This window comes from Myzus persicae, unplaced genomic scaffold (genome assembly GCF_001856785.1).
Source record: "Myzus persicae strain clone G006 unplaced genomic scaffold, MPER_G0061.0, whole genome shotgun sequence".
Taxonomy (NCBI): Eukaryota; Metazoa; Arthropoda; class Insecta; order Hemiptera; family Aphididae; genus Myzus; species Myzus persicae.
The window spans coordinates 433,814-447,375 of NW_019103967.1; the positions used below are offsets into that span (position 1 = coordinate 433,814).

The 13,562-nt window shown below is 29.2% G+C and overlaps 2 protein-coding genes and 1 long non-coding RNA gene across 4 annotated transcripts; 2 read left to right on the forward strand and 1 right to left on the reverse strand.

Moving 5' to 3' along the window:
• The first annotated feature begins 739 nt into the window (after positions 1–739).
• Positions 740–4,701, forward strand: LOC111037001 (dnaJ homolog subfamily A member 1). The gene is made up of 7 exons (XM_022319347.1): positions 740–939; positions 2,781–2,942; positions 3,069–3,557; positions 3,620–3,774; positions 3,879–3,997; positions 4,061–4,226; positions 4,334–4,701. Exons 2-7 carry the CDS (start codon positions 2,811–2,813, stop codon positions 4,476–4,478), a joined length of 1,206 nt encoding a protein of 401 aa, XP_022175039.1. The 5' UTR covers positions 740–939; positions 2,781–2,810; the 3' UTR covers positions 4,479–4,701.
• Positions 4,698–8,824, reverse strand: LOC111037002 (uroporphyrinogen decarboxylase). The gene is made up of 3 exons (XM_022319348.1): positions 8,209–8,824; positions 7,397–7,644; positions 4,698–7,317 (listed from the first exon to the last, which is right to left on the reverse strand). The coding sequence occupies exons 1-3, from the start codon at positions 8,626–8,628 to the stop codon at positions 6,936–6,938; spliced, it is 1,050 nt and encodes a 349-aa protein (XP_022175040.1). The 5' UTR covers positions 8,629–8,824; the 3' UTR covers positions 4,698–6,935.
• Positions 7,385–11,747, forward strand: LOC111037003. 2 transcript variants are annotated; one of them, XR_002604837.1, is made up of 5 exons: positions 7,385–7,501; positions 7,572–7,640; positions 8,043–8,180; positions 8,310–8,522; positions 11,370–11,747. It is a non-coding gene; the product is annotated as an uncharacterized LOC111037003 (long non-coding RNA). The 2 variants fall into 2 exon arrangements; XR_002604836.1 differs by lacking the exon at positions 8,043–8,180 and having other exon boundaries at positions 11,370–11,745.
• The last annotated feature ends 1,815 nt before the right edge of the window (positions 11,748–13,562 follow it).

Consider the following 13,562-nt stretch of genomic DNA (forward strand, 5'->3'; position numbering starts at 1 on the left):
ATATATTTATTAAATGGTAAATAAATTAAACTTCTTAATAATCGATTAAGTTCATTAAAAATATAAACGGCGTTCACGTTCACGTTCTATTTTAAAAATACGAGTGACGTTCACGTGACACGTATCGTTCACTATTTATGATCGTGAACGCGTGAACGTGCGTTCATGAACGACGTTCTTTCCAAACACTGACTATTTATAATAATATCTCCGACAAACGAAGACTAAAGAGTGTTGTAGTGTTGTACGCCGTCATGACTCATGCCTCATGGTGAATGATACTTAGATAAGTAAAACCACGACAAACTACTAAACCATAGATCTATTTTGTCATGAAGCCATGTAGGTATACTACTATTATAGTTTTATATACCTAATCTATGGTATGCCGTATGCGGACCACGACGGACGGTAATTAAAAATTAATATTGTATAATAATTATAATAACAACCTAACCGCGTGCTGCCTCCACTGTATTGCTGTGTCATATTGTGTCATACAGTGACACCAGAGTATCAGTCACCAGACTACCGGACGGTGTACCGGTCGGTAGTAATGTATAATTTGTCGGCTTGCCTTGCAGTGCATGCTATTCGAGGGGAAACCAGCGCGCGTCCGGGTAGCGTTCGGCCGATGTCAAGGAGTATGCGTTTGCGTATTGCGTGCGAGCGATCGTTCAAACGCGACCAACGCCGCCGCACGAACGTTCTAGAAACTACATACTCATTCGATAAAACGTCGTTCATGTCGGCCTTTCTCAATCCGCTTTCGTAGCTACGCAGTTGTGCATTGTCCGACGCGCGTCACCTGTTTCGCGTTCTAACGACGATCGTCAGATAATAGAACTGAAGGACTGCGGACGTTTCCAACGAACCTAGATCCTTCGAGAAACGCCGGAAAATCTCGTCGTTGTGGTCCGGTATCTTAGCTCCGACAAGGTGAGTACTTTTAGGGTAAAATTTATAAATCCGTTCAATAATGTGGGATCGGCGGATGTATCGCCATTGTCTCGCGTCCGGGGTGCTGCCTTCCCCCGCCGTAGTCGATGACCGTGAACTGCGATTTTTGCGTGCCATCGAATATCGATCGGATCGGCGGCGGTCCTGAATACGTATGGTTTTTATGAAATACATACTCGATCGTCGTCCCCGAGTCCGATAACCGAAAGTGGGTTCAGAAATAGCCTTTGTTTGGCGTGTGCTACACCCCCTCGGCAGTTCGATGCGGCGTGGTTTTGGTTTTAGTCTTCGTACCTTCTCGAGTTCTACAGGACTGAAATGATTTCGACAGTCTAGAGTTTTGAGAATTGACAAAGAAAAACTTCGTTTTGGGTGTATGCTCTTGTGTAGATATAAACGCGCATATACACATAAGTGCTAACATAATGATATGCTTGTGTGAGTGTGTGTGTTAGTGCGTGTGTGCGCGTATTTCCGTGTGGACGAGATCTCGCTTGTAATTTTGAATTGCGATGTGGACTTAGAAAAATAAATAGTCCGGAAAACTTGCAATTGTATTTTGGTATTTTATATTCATTGTGTGTGACGCTCTATGAACCATGATGAAAGTAATTTAATGATTTTGGATTTGGTTGAAGTTTTTTTTTAAATTTTAGTTTTTGATTACCCATTCTAATATACGAGCCTCAATATCACATCTAACATTTTTACACATTGATGTGATTGTTTAATCTTGGTGCATCTAAACTTGATTTTACCATCAATCAAACATTTAAATTTGACTAACAATTTTTTGTTTACTTATAAATGTATTTATAATTACTGACATTAACATTTTTTTTTATAAATATGTGCATTATGATTAAATAATTTTATATCAATAATATGATGTATTTGAGGTACCTAAATTATACACTTGTATTTTGTAAGTTAGGTAGTAGGGGCCATGACATTATAAATATGTATGATTTACCTACTATTTCTGCATTGAAGTGTTATTTAAATGATTATATTACTTCTTTCATTGAGATCTGACATTGTACAGTGACTTAATTGATTTGAATACGAACGTTGAGATATTATTTCAATTTGGCATTACATAATAACTGCAGAAGTTATTAAAAAAAATGTTGACATTCATATTTTGCCTAGTATATTTATTTTAAATATATACATATTTTTAGGATAATAATGTGATGTTTCAGATTTTATTACAGGTAGATTATTCGGGTTTCCTATTAAATACTTTAGACACTTATGTTTAATTTATTTATTTTTCTAATATTCTGCAGTACGTAATCTAGAAAAGACTAAAGAGAAGAAAAGAAATTAGTGTATTCAATGTATAGTAATAATACTTTTAGTCAGGTCATTTTTGGAGTAGGTGTTATATAATTATAATTTATGAATTGTGCATAACGTACAATCATGGGGCAATTCAAGTTGTTTGCGGTAACCTATAATTCATACAGTGAAGAAATAAAAATTAACATTTATTCGAGCACTTATAATTAAAATATTCTTATTAAGCTTCTTCCATTTTGATACACTTAATATAATTTCAAATTCATTCTTCTGTAAGATTAATTATTGATTATTGCTTTATTTACTTATACCTTAATCAAGTGGCTATAAGACAGATCAATTGCATTAGTTGTTCAATCAAAATTTAGTTGACTCAGCATTTTTAAGAAAAAAAAAATCTATTTAAAAAATAAATATGTCGATTATAGGTTTATTCTTAAAAACTAATTAATTTATAATTTATTATTATACTTCGATTAAAAATGTAATTAATTTTTATGAAATTTTGTTTTTAGATTTAATTAGTTGGGCCAAATAGTAAAACAATGGTTAAAGAAACAACTTACTATGATATTTTAGGCGTTAAGCCTAATTGTGGTAATGATGAGCTTAAAAAAGCATATAGAAAATTAGCTTTGAAGTATCACCCTGACAAGAACCCAAATGAGGGTGAAAAGGTAATAATACATAATGAATTCTTGGTTTTTATTTAAAATCCCTATTTCATTAGTACTTAATCTAATTCCTTTATTATTTTAATCCACCTGTTCATTATATCATATGTTAATTATTTCTAAATTTAGTTCAAACAAATTTCTCAAGCATATGAAGTATTAACCACACCAGAAAAACGTCGTTTATATGACCAAGGTGGCGAACAAGCACTTAAAGAGGGAGGAGTCGGTAACTCCTTCTCTTCACCAATGGATCTGTTTGACATGTTCTTTGGTCAATTTGGTGGAGGTGGTCGTGGCCGTGGTGGCCGCCATGGACCTCAAAAAGGCAAAGATGTTGTTCATCAATTAAGTGTTTCTCTTGAGGATCTTTACAATGGCTGTGTACGAAAATTAGCCTTAGAAAAAAATGTTATTTGTGACAAATGTGAAGGTAGGGGTGGTAAAAAAGGAGCCGTAGAGCAATGTCCAGGATGTCAAGGCAGTGGAATTCAAGTGCAAATTCATCAGTTGGGACCTGGTATGATACAACAAGTGCAGTCCATGTGCAGTGAATGTCGCGGACAGGGTGAACGCATCAATCCCAAAGATAGATGTAGGACTTGTAATGGAAAAAAGGTACATATTGATTTAAACATGAACCTATTAACATGATAATAATAATTTGATAATCAATTTAGGTTACTCGCGAAAGGAAAATTTTGGAAGTAAATGTTGATAAAGGCATGGTTGATGGACAAAAAATAACATTCAATGGAGAAGGTGATCAAGAACCTGGACTTGAACCCGGTGATATAATTATTGTATTGGATGAAAAAGAACATCGTTTGTATAAGTAAGTCACAATTTAGTATTTATATTTGCTGATAAACAGCAATATTTGTGTTTATTCTTAAAAATTGTAATCAACTTTTATTTATTATTTTGTTGTGTTTGTAGGAGAAGCGGTACTGATTTGATTCTTCGCTTAGAAATTGAATTAGTTGAGGCATTGTGTGGATTCCAGAAAGTGATAAAGACTTTAGATGAACGTTCTTTGGTTATTACTGCTGTTGCAGGTAAAATGAAATTATTATTAAAATAATAGTTGAAGAGTATTGTAAGTAATATATAAATTATAGGTGAAGTTTTGAAACACGGTGATGTCAAATGTGTTATCGGTGAAGGTATGCCTCAGTATAAGAACCCATTTGAAAAAGGTCGGATGATCATTCAGTTCCTGGTTAATTTCCCTGAAAGTTTGTCGCCTGCAAAGGTGCCTGTGCTTGAATCGTGTCTTCCTCCTAGGTAAGAATGAACTTAATGTTGAACATTTTTGTACCTATTGGAATGGTCGAGCTCCCTTAATATCTCATGCATTATAATTTAATCAATATTTTTTCTTAATTCTATAGACCGGTCGAAACTATTCCGGAGAATTTTGAAGAAGTATCGCTTACAGAGATGGATCCAGAATATGACTCTAGGAGGCAATCTAGACGTGAAGCTTACAATGATGAAGATGGACCCTCCCGAAATGTTCAATGTGCTTCACACTAATGTTTCTTCACTTCTAAAAGTCCATATATTATACAGTACCGAGTTAACTGTACTCATTCCGTAATAAGACACCGAGCAAACAAAATTTGATAATCTGTATAAAATTTTAGACTCTGATACAGTATTTCTTTCCTAATATAATTACTCTTTTTTATTTTATTCAAAAGTAAAAGATACATTTAATTTAATTGCTTTCTGCTGATCAATACATTAGTACACTCCATTTTTAGTGTTACTTATTTTTTATTTTATAAAAATTGATAATCATTTCTATTTTACACAGAATTACTATTTTGTATCAATTCTTTTTCCTAGTACCCAACATTGTGTTTGGTCATTACTTCCTTTGTGTTTTGACTTAAATTATTACCAGATTATAATTTGAGAATTTGTTTCTTATAGTTAGTAGTGTACTGTTTTAAGTTTTCATTTGTTTTTTCATTAAGGCTATTGGTAGGAATCTGATTCTCGGTTTTTTCCTACACCTGCACAATAAATATGTTTTGATTTCCAATCACTAATTGATCAAATGAAGAGTTAAGGCCTACTTGAGTTTGACTACCTTGGATTTTTGATTTTTTTCTCCTCTAAAGGAAATTTTTTATACAAAGTCTTTTGTGGATAAATTCAAAAATATGGGAATTTGAAATAAAGTAGTCTGATACAAATTCTAATGTTTCCAGATTTTTTATTACTTTCCTAGATCAAATAGTAGGTTTGAAATAGAACAGGTTAGGTTAATTAATTTTAATTGTGTTGAATAATGATAGGAAGTTCCCTTTTTTCAAATACTCAAAGGAAAAATATATTTTTACACTTTCATAAGAAAATAAACTATACCTATTGTATGTATTAATATATAACATTTTGTTGCATAGAGATTTAAATTATGATATCCAAACAAAATAAGTGACAACTAATAACTTCAAAATAATTTGTTCTTAACAGTGTAACCTATAAAACATTAAATTAATTTAACTGAAAACAGTTTTATCCTTTTACAAGGATAATAACTTAGCGAGTTCTGAGCAATGATTTATTGATAATTTTAAGGAATGAATTGATCTAAACTTTTAGACTTTTATTTAGGTCACCAGTTATTAATTGTTGACAAATAATGATGACAATAAGTTCTCTTGGGGCTTTTAACTGCTAAGCTCCCCGAGAAGCAATTCCCTTATAATTTCCTATTGGATATTACTGCTGGTCAGTGTTGCACAATAAAGACGGGGCCTTCCCTTAAACTCATAACTCTCCTTTCTAACTCATCTTCATTCAATGAACTTTGATAAGGAGTATTAATAACATGAATAAATATTTATTATGAGCATTGGCTAGCCACCTATTTTTAAACAAATGTTAAGGATAGTGCATTATATAAAGGCAAAGAGTTACAATATATTTAAAGAATATCAGAAAAATATAAGAAAATACTTGCATATTGATCTAAATCTCAATAAAGTTTTGTAGAAACACTGAACCAGTATAGTTTTTAAACTTGTTTTCTTTGATAGAATATTAGTGTATAAGTGTATCAAAATTATCGCTGTTTGTATTCAAAGTGATGTCATTGTTGGCTTTTTAAAGTTTTAATCATAATATTTATTTTTATCATGGTTTTGGGAAAGTTAGTATAGAATAAAATTCTGCAGTTCATCCATTTTTTTAGTCCTAAAATTATTAAGCGGTAAACTTAATTAAATATATTTAATTATTTTTTAAATTAATCATAAACTTGTTGACTCGCTGCAGTAATCTTGGAGGGGCAGGGCAAAAGTACTATTTTGCTCCCCTCCAGATCTCTAACAATGTATCTTCATTGTTAACAAACTTTTTCTATTATTTGTGAATATGCTTTCCTAAGCTCTACAGTGCATAGTTAGTTTCATGACCATAAAACTAGGTTTAACCCTTAAACTAACAATAAAGTAAATATTAAATAATAAATATATTTAAAATGAGGCACACAAAGTTTGGCGTATTGGAAAAGTTCCTGATGACCTTTCTGCGTATTCCTCGACCAAACTTGAAATAGTTAAATTTAAAAGTTTCAAAATTTAAATAAATAATTTAAAAAACTTACTTTTGATAACCTACTATAAATTTTCTTACTATTCTTCAACTTTCCAAAATTTGATTTGTTATAGTTTTGGGGTTATAAGTTATAATCCACAGTTCAGTCTAAGTAGGACAGTTACACGTCATAGTCAACACCACAAGTAAATTTATTTAAAATATGGTTGAGTCCATTTATGCTTAAATGGAATTATTTGGTAAAAAGAAAACACTAGGTGGTAGGTAAATGGAAATATTTTAATGAAGAATTAAATATTTTACTTTTTTAATAACATTGTTGTATTATAAAAATAAAATATTTTCCATTTAACCCAATCAACTAAATAATATAAATTAAATTTCTGGTATGGTTCCAATACCAAAATAAAATACATGGATTTTTTAACATTCATGTACAGCATCAATCATAGCTCTTAAATGTTCTGGATCGACATCAGGATAGATACCATGGCCCAAATTTGCAATGTATCTGTGCTTTGTAAATTTGGATGCCATATTCTTGACCATTTCTTTTATTTGTTCAGGCGGACCGTACAATGAGCAAGGGTCTAAATTGCCTTGTAAAGTTATATTATTACCAACAATTTTCCTAGCTTCAACGGGATCGATCGTCCAATCCAAGCCAATAACATCATAATCAAAAGTAGATAATTGTTTGATAGCATAGTGACCCCCTTTGGCAAACACTATCATTGGTACACTATTGCCCTTCAACTCATTTTTAACACGAGAGCAAATGGCTGACAAATATGGACCACTAAATCTAAAAAAAAAGTTTTTTGTTTGGAATTTATTTCAATTATTTTCTATTTTTTTTATTTATAGTTGACGTCTTTGAATACCTGTCAAACAGTTCAGAATTCAAATATTCTGCATTTGATTCAAACACTTGCAACATTTGAGCACCAGCATTCACCTGCTCTATCAAATATTTCACAATAATGTCTGTAAGGATTTGTAATAATTTTTTGCTTTCTTCTGGATATTTGTACAACCATTTTTTGGCCTTTGACATAGTTTTGGAGCCACCTCCTTCTATCATATAACACATGAGTGTCCATGGCGCACCAGTGAACCCAATGAGAGGTACCTATAAAATATTACTATTCATTAAGAGTATGTCATACCCACATGTATTGTATCTGGTCTTACTAACATAACAAACCAAAATTTACATTTGACAGTTCCAATTTTGTGTGAATTAACTTATTCAGTGTTCTAATATTTAGAGGGAAGAACATTAAGTATTCCCTCGTTGGTTTTTTACAATAATTTAATTTTTAGTTGGGTGATAAATATTTATGTTTAAAAATTCTCATAACTTGCTTAAAAATTAAAATATTGTAAAAACCTTCTAGAGAATGTAGATGATATTTGTACTTTAAAATTTTATCATACATCAATTCACTACTTCAGTCTTGTTTTAAAGCTAACAACACAAAATTGGAACGGCCAAACACATTTCTTATGTTTATAATTTGTATACAGAGATAATACATGCGAGTGAGATTGAGTTATGGATAAATACATGTTGTATACAATATGGGCTAAGACTTAAAAGTAAATTTGAATGATAAGGTGATTCTTTTCAATGACTGCCTTAATTGTGGTACTGCTGCAATATTGGTCAGTATAATATGTTCTACAGTTTTACCTGGCCGTTTAATCGATGTCTAGTCAATGTAATAGCTTCAAATACATATCCTAATTCTTGTTTAACATCAATTGATTGGTGTAGTCTGTCTAAATCTATAGGTTCCTTGAGAGGATCTGGAATTACAGGTCCAACACTGGGTTGCATTTCAACAATCATGCCTAATGCCTGAACAATCACCAGAATATCGCTGAAAATTATGGAAGCATCGAGATCGTATCTCTGAATTGGTTGCAGAGTGACTTCACAAGCGAGCTCTGGTGTTCGGCATATAGTGAAAAAATCGTAACGCGATCGCAATTCTCTGAACTCAGGTAAATACCGACCAGCTTGTCGCATTATCCATACTGGAATACGATCGACTTCTTCACCTCTAGCTGCTCGCAAAATACGATCATTTTTAAGTGCAGGGAAATTCATATTGTTAACAAAAATTATAAATCGTTAAAAAAATTAAAATTTGTAAGTAACTAAACACAACATGTGGAGAATTGGAAAATTAAATCCTATAACAAATGACTAATAAATAAATACTAATAATTAAAAATAAAATTAACTATATGTCAATACTCGTAGACTTGTAGTCGTGAGGAATCAGTAATGTAATCACCAATCACCATTCACCATATTGTAAACTAAGAAGGCCCTTATCAATCACTTATCTTTTATTGATAACAAGAAATGATACCTAGGTAGTTCGATGATAAAATAATTCCCTTTGAATAATTTTTAAAAAATTATGTAATTTTTTCTTATACTCCTTTTTTCTTTGGAGTACCTACTCTCGTTTCCATCGAATATTCAATCAATCAATTGGTCGGAATTCGTTAATTTACCGGTTAAATTTGTCAATGCTAAATCCAATATCGTAAAAATGTTTAATTCAAACTCATCAAAAACCACGTGATTTTCAGAAAAACTTTATTTTCTTCAAGGTAGAAAAACATATAGGAAATATGCTATTACGTGTTCAAACGTTTAACTATGAAAAGAAAAATTTCTGACCGAAAAATAGTTTGCAAATTTTGTCGATTTTGATGGATTTCAACTATACCAATATACCATAATAGAAATAACTAGTTATGACTATATTATATATATTAATAACTAGTTATTTCTATCATGGTCTATATAATTAAAACTTCAGACCGATCACAACAAATTATTCTGGATTTTCGCTCAACTTTTTTAATTACACTATTAACTTTTTCATAGCTAATCCATTAACATGTTGGATTGAACTACCTTGCTTATAAACCACAATTAAAGATAGATAATTATATAATAATAATAATTATTATTATTTATAATTGTATATATTTATCTATATGAGTTTATAGTTCTATGATTGATGATCCTTAATCATATTATAATATTATTATATGATCTAAGTTGTGATCAGTTATCAGTACAACTGTTCAATTGACAATATCAATATACCTTGCAGGAATTTGGATTAAAATATTCTCTTGAAACAACTACCAAAGAATAAAGGTGTCTCCTATTCTGTCCATGTGATGTTATCAAAATCAGGATATTTGTCCTAGCCCTCCTTTTTTTAGTCCTTAACATGCTTATTATATGTATACATATTTAATATATTTTTATTTCTTGATACTTGATATCTAGTAAATAATCAATATTGGTAGGTAATTCACCAAATTCAGTAAATGTGATTTTATCATAGCTACCTACTCTCCAAATCTTCGAGGAAAAGAAAATGAAACGTTAATATACTATATACCCTCAAAATAATGTGATTGAAAACATTTAGGTATGCGTTCCACAATGTTTATCTCATTCTAATTTCTAAATACATTAGTTTAGATATAGAACTATAAATACATTAATATTTAGGTACCTAATGTACATTTTTACGTATTATACATACTTAGGTATTTAGACTAATGCCTATGGACGTAAAAAAACAACCATCAGAATATGAGATTGCTTTTCTATACAATAATAACACAGAATCTGAGTATTGAACATTTTCCCAACTAAAAACTGGTTTTGATGGCTAAAAGGAACTGAGCAATGATAAAGTGAATAATAAATAATAAGTTAAATTATATTATAATTTATTATTTTATGTATCTATCATTGAATACCTAAATAAATTAAACATAAGAGTACCATTATTTTATGCACATATTTCAGTGTTACACTGTTTTGAAGTTCTAGAACACAAAAGTCATCTTCAAAGAAGATAAATAAATGGTTGTTCATTTAGTACCTACCTATACCATTCATACTGTCTAAAAATTGTAGGTTTTATTATTTAAATTAAATAGAAGCCATATCATAGCTCTGTTTAAATATGCTTCCCAAACATGTTCAATGTTAATGCATTAAATGTATTACTAAAAATTTCAATCATTATACGTGATGTCTTCTATACTATATAGTTATTAGGTACTTAGTAATTAGTATTATAAAATAGCTTAATTTTATTAGTCTACTTATTATATTAATTATTATTGATTGGCAGTGTGAAGTTCTAACATAATATGTCACAAATTAAATTGTGTTGTAAGTATTTAGGTAAAAAAAATGCTTTTAACTTATAAAATCTAGGTGTTGCAACAGTATGTATCTACTTCACTGTTATTTATTATTATAAATACCGTTATCTAAATTAAAAATATAAATGTACTTATGCATTAAATTAAGTCGGGGAGAGTTATAGGTTTATGATATAAAGGATATTTATAATCTCTAGTTTTAACATATATAATAAAAAAAAATGTTGATTTATGATGACTATGATAATATTATTATTTACCTTACATAGAGTCTGACCTCTGACCCTGCAGTAGGTATACCGTATAACATGATAATATATGTATATATTTCAAATATAAGTACCTAGGTTGATTATCAAGAATCTACTGAAATAATAATAATATAATAAAATATTAACATATTATTCTTTAGAACCCCCCCCCCCCCCCCAGAAAAATTTTGAAAATCCGCCACTAAATATTATTATGACCTTTAATACTCTATAAAATTGCTCCTGATGATGTTATTTTTCAATCATATATTGTGATCAGAATAATAGTAATAAACAACATAAATGCATAATTTGGTACAAACAAAATAATATGTGAATAAACATTACTATTTTGATATTTTGAATTTTCCCATTTGTTTAATAGGAAAGAGATAAATGGAGAAGCTATGGAACAAATAAAAATTCAGAATATTATTCAAGGACTTCCATTACGAAACTATGGAGAATCAGTAGCACTACGAGTTAAACAAATATTATACATACTGATTATTATCATTATTATTCTAAATAATTTAAGATAGGTACTAAAAATGTTCATTAAATTGTAAGTTATATGTAACTCTGGACCTAAGCTAAGTGCACAGAATTTTCTATTGTTAGCTTTAATAATATACCTACCTAGTGATTATTTTATTTAAGTTTTTTTTCCTATAGAGCTCATAAAATGTCCACTATCTTGGATTTTTGTATTAATTTCACAATGTATTTATTTAAATTATTTTTTTATTTTTATCAATTCATTTTTATTATTTATTATTTTTATTTATTTTTATTCATTTATTATTTCTATATTAGTTTTAGTTTTAGATTTTCAAACCAGCTTGAAATAGTATAATTGTTTTTATATAGTTATTCTTATACAGATACCTACTTTGTTTAAAAGCTTATGAGTTATGATTTTTAAATATTTAAATGTTAATTAGTATTACAAAAAAACAAATAATAATTTAAAAATACTCTATACCTATATCATAAAAAATATTTTTAGAACTTAAATTATCAATAGTAATTTAATTAAAATAACAATTTTAATAACTGTCCTATTGTCCTGACATAATAATATTTGAAACCAAAGTATTAAGTAGGTAACTCTAACTATATTTGAATAGCATAAAAAGTTGAATGTAACAGTACCAATTAGGCACATATACAGCTAAATAATGAAATTTTTTTAAATAAATTGTTTAGTTCGGTATTCTCAAAGTCTGGAATTCAATACATATTCATAAATAAAACTTATCATTGGATAAACAAAATATCTATCTACTTGAAAATTATAAACATAGATTAAATTACCACCAACTTTTTTTATAAATATTATTGGGGGGTCTTATACTCTTATTTTACTGCATACTTATGTTTAAAAGTTAAATAAAATACTGATAACCTATACTTTATATCTTTTTCATAATATAAATTTACCAAGGTAGTTACTATAAATTTTTTTTTATTTTGTAATTCAAATAAATAATGTCAGATACTTGAAATTATCACCAAATGTTTATTTATTACTTTCTATGCGCATAAAATTCAAACTATTATAACACTTTTGAGCCGTTTAGAGGCATAAGATATGTTTCAATTTTTTTAGTTTTTTTCTATACTTAAATATTTATCGACAAAAAATTCTTCACTGGGTCAAAAACTTAAAAATTTAATTCAGGATTCCACATAAGTTGTTGTAATAGCAGTTTAAAAATGTTATTGATGCATATTGATGAAATCACAAAAAGTTGAAATGTATAAAATGTTTTGTTTTTTAATAGTTAGATAATTAATGTTATCATCTATTAAAAATTGTTTTTATATTTACCATATTAGTATACCTACTCGATCATTACATTTTAAATACAATTTCTGGATTTAAAATAATTATCCGATAGGTACTTAATAATAATATATTAACACAATTACTTAAAATGTATAGAGGTAAATGATAAGCATTTATTATAAATTTTCTTGCGAATCAACATGTATTTTTTAGTGACTTGATCTGGTAAAATTTCTTTTTGAGCTGATTTAAATAATTAATAAACTAATTTATGTTTCTCTTTTATTCCATTATGATACTCTCATTTTTTAAATTAGGGACTATATTAGTAGGTATAAAATATAAATACTTATATTATTACGGAATTTTTTACTTTGAATTTGATTACCCTCGGACATTCTATTGGTTTTAGACACTTTCATTGCGGGGCACGGACATTCTTGATTTCGGAAATTTTTGTAAACTACATATATAGTATTTGTATGGGTATATTATTATATCTTAAACGGCCTAAATTTAGACTCTTCGCTTATTATCTACTTTTATTGTGTTAGTACCTATGTATACACAATTTAAAGCACTTATGGAAATTATACTTCAATAATCAACTTTGTGTGTGGTTTCTGATGGAAAATTTGATCAGGTCGGTACTTTTGAAGGGTTAACAATACTTCAATAGGTATAGGTATACAACACAGTAAAATGGTATTTAAAATACAGCGAAACTTCCATGTTACTACCATTTAATATAACCTAAGTCTCAGCGGCAACAAAAAAATTCCCATT

Bases quoted from the DNA above. Each gene is read 5' to 3' on its own strand.
- LOC111037001 (XM_022319347.1), top strand. From the start codon at position 2,811: ATGGTTAAAGAAACAACTTACTATGATATTTTAGGCGTTAAGCCTAAT. The intron at 2,943-3,068 runs GTAATAATACAT...TTCTAAATTTAG, and splicing joins ACCCAAATGAGGGTGAAAAG to TTCAAACAAATTTCTCAAGC. The intron at 3,558-3,619 runs GTACATATTGAT...TAATCAATTTAG, and splicing joins GGACTTGTAATGGAAAAAAG to GTTACTCGCGAAAGGAAAAT.
- LOC111037002 (XM_022319348.1), bottom strand. From the start codon at position 8,628: ATGAATTTCCCTGCACTTAAAAATGATCGTATTTTGCGAGCAGCTAGA. The intron at 7,645-8,208 runs GTAAAACTGTAG...AATATTTTATAG, and splicing joins GACATCGATTAAACGGCCAG to GTACCTCTCATTGGGTTCAC. The intron at 7,318-7,396 runs GTATTCAAAGAC...CTTTTTTTTTAG, and splicing joins AATTCTGAACTGTTTGACAG to ATTTAGTGGTCCATATTTGT.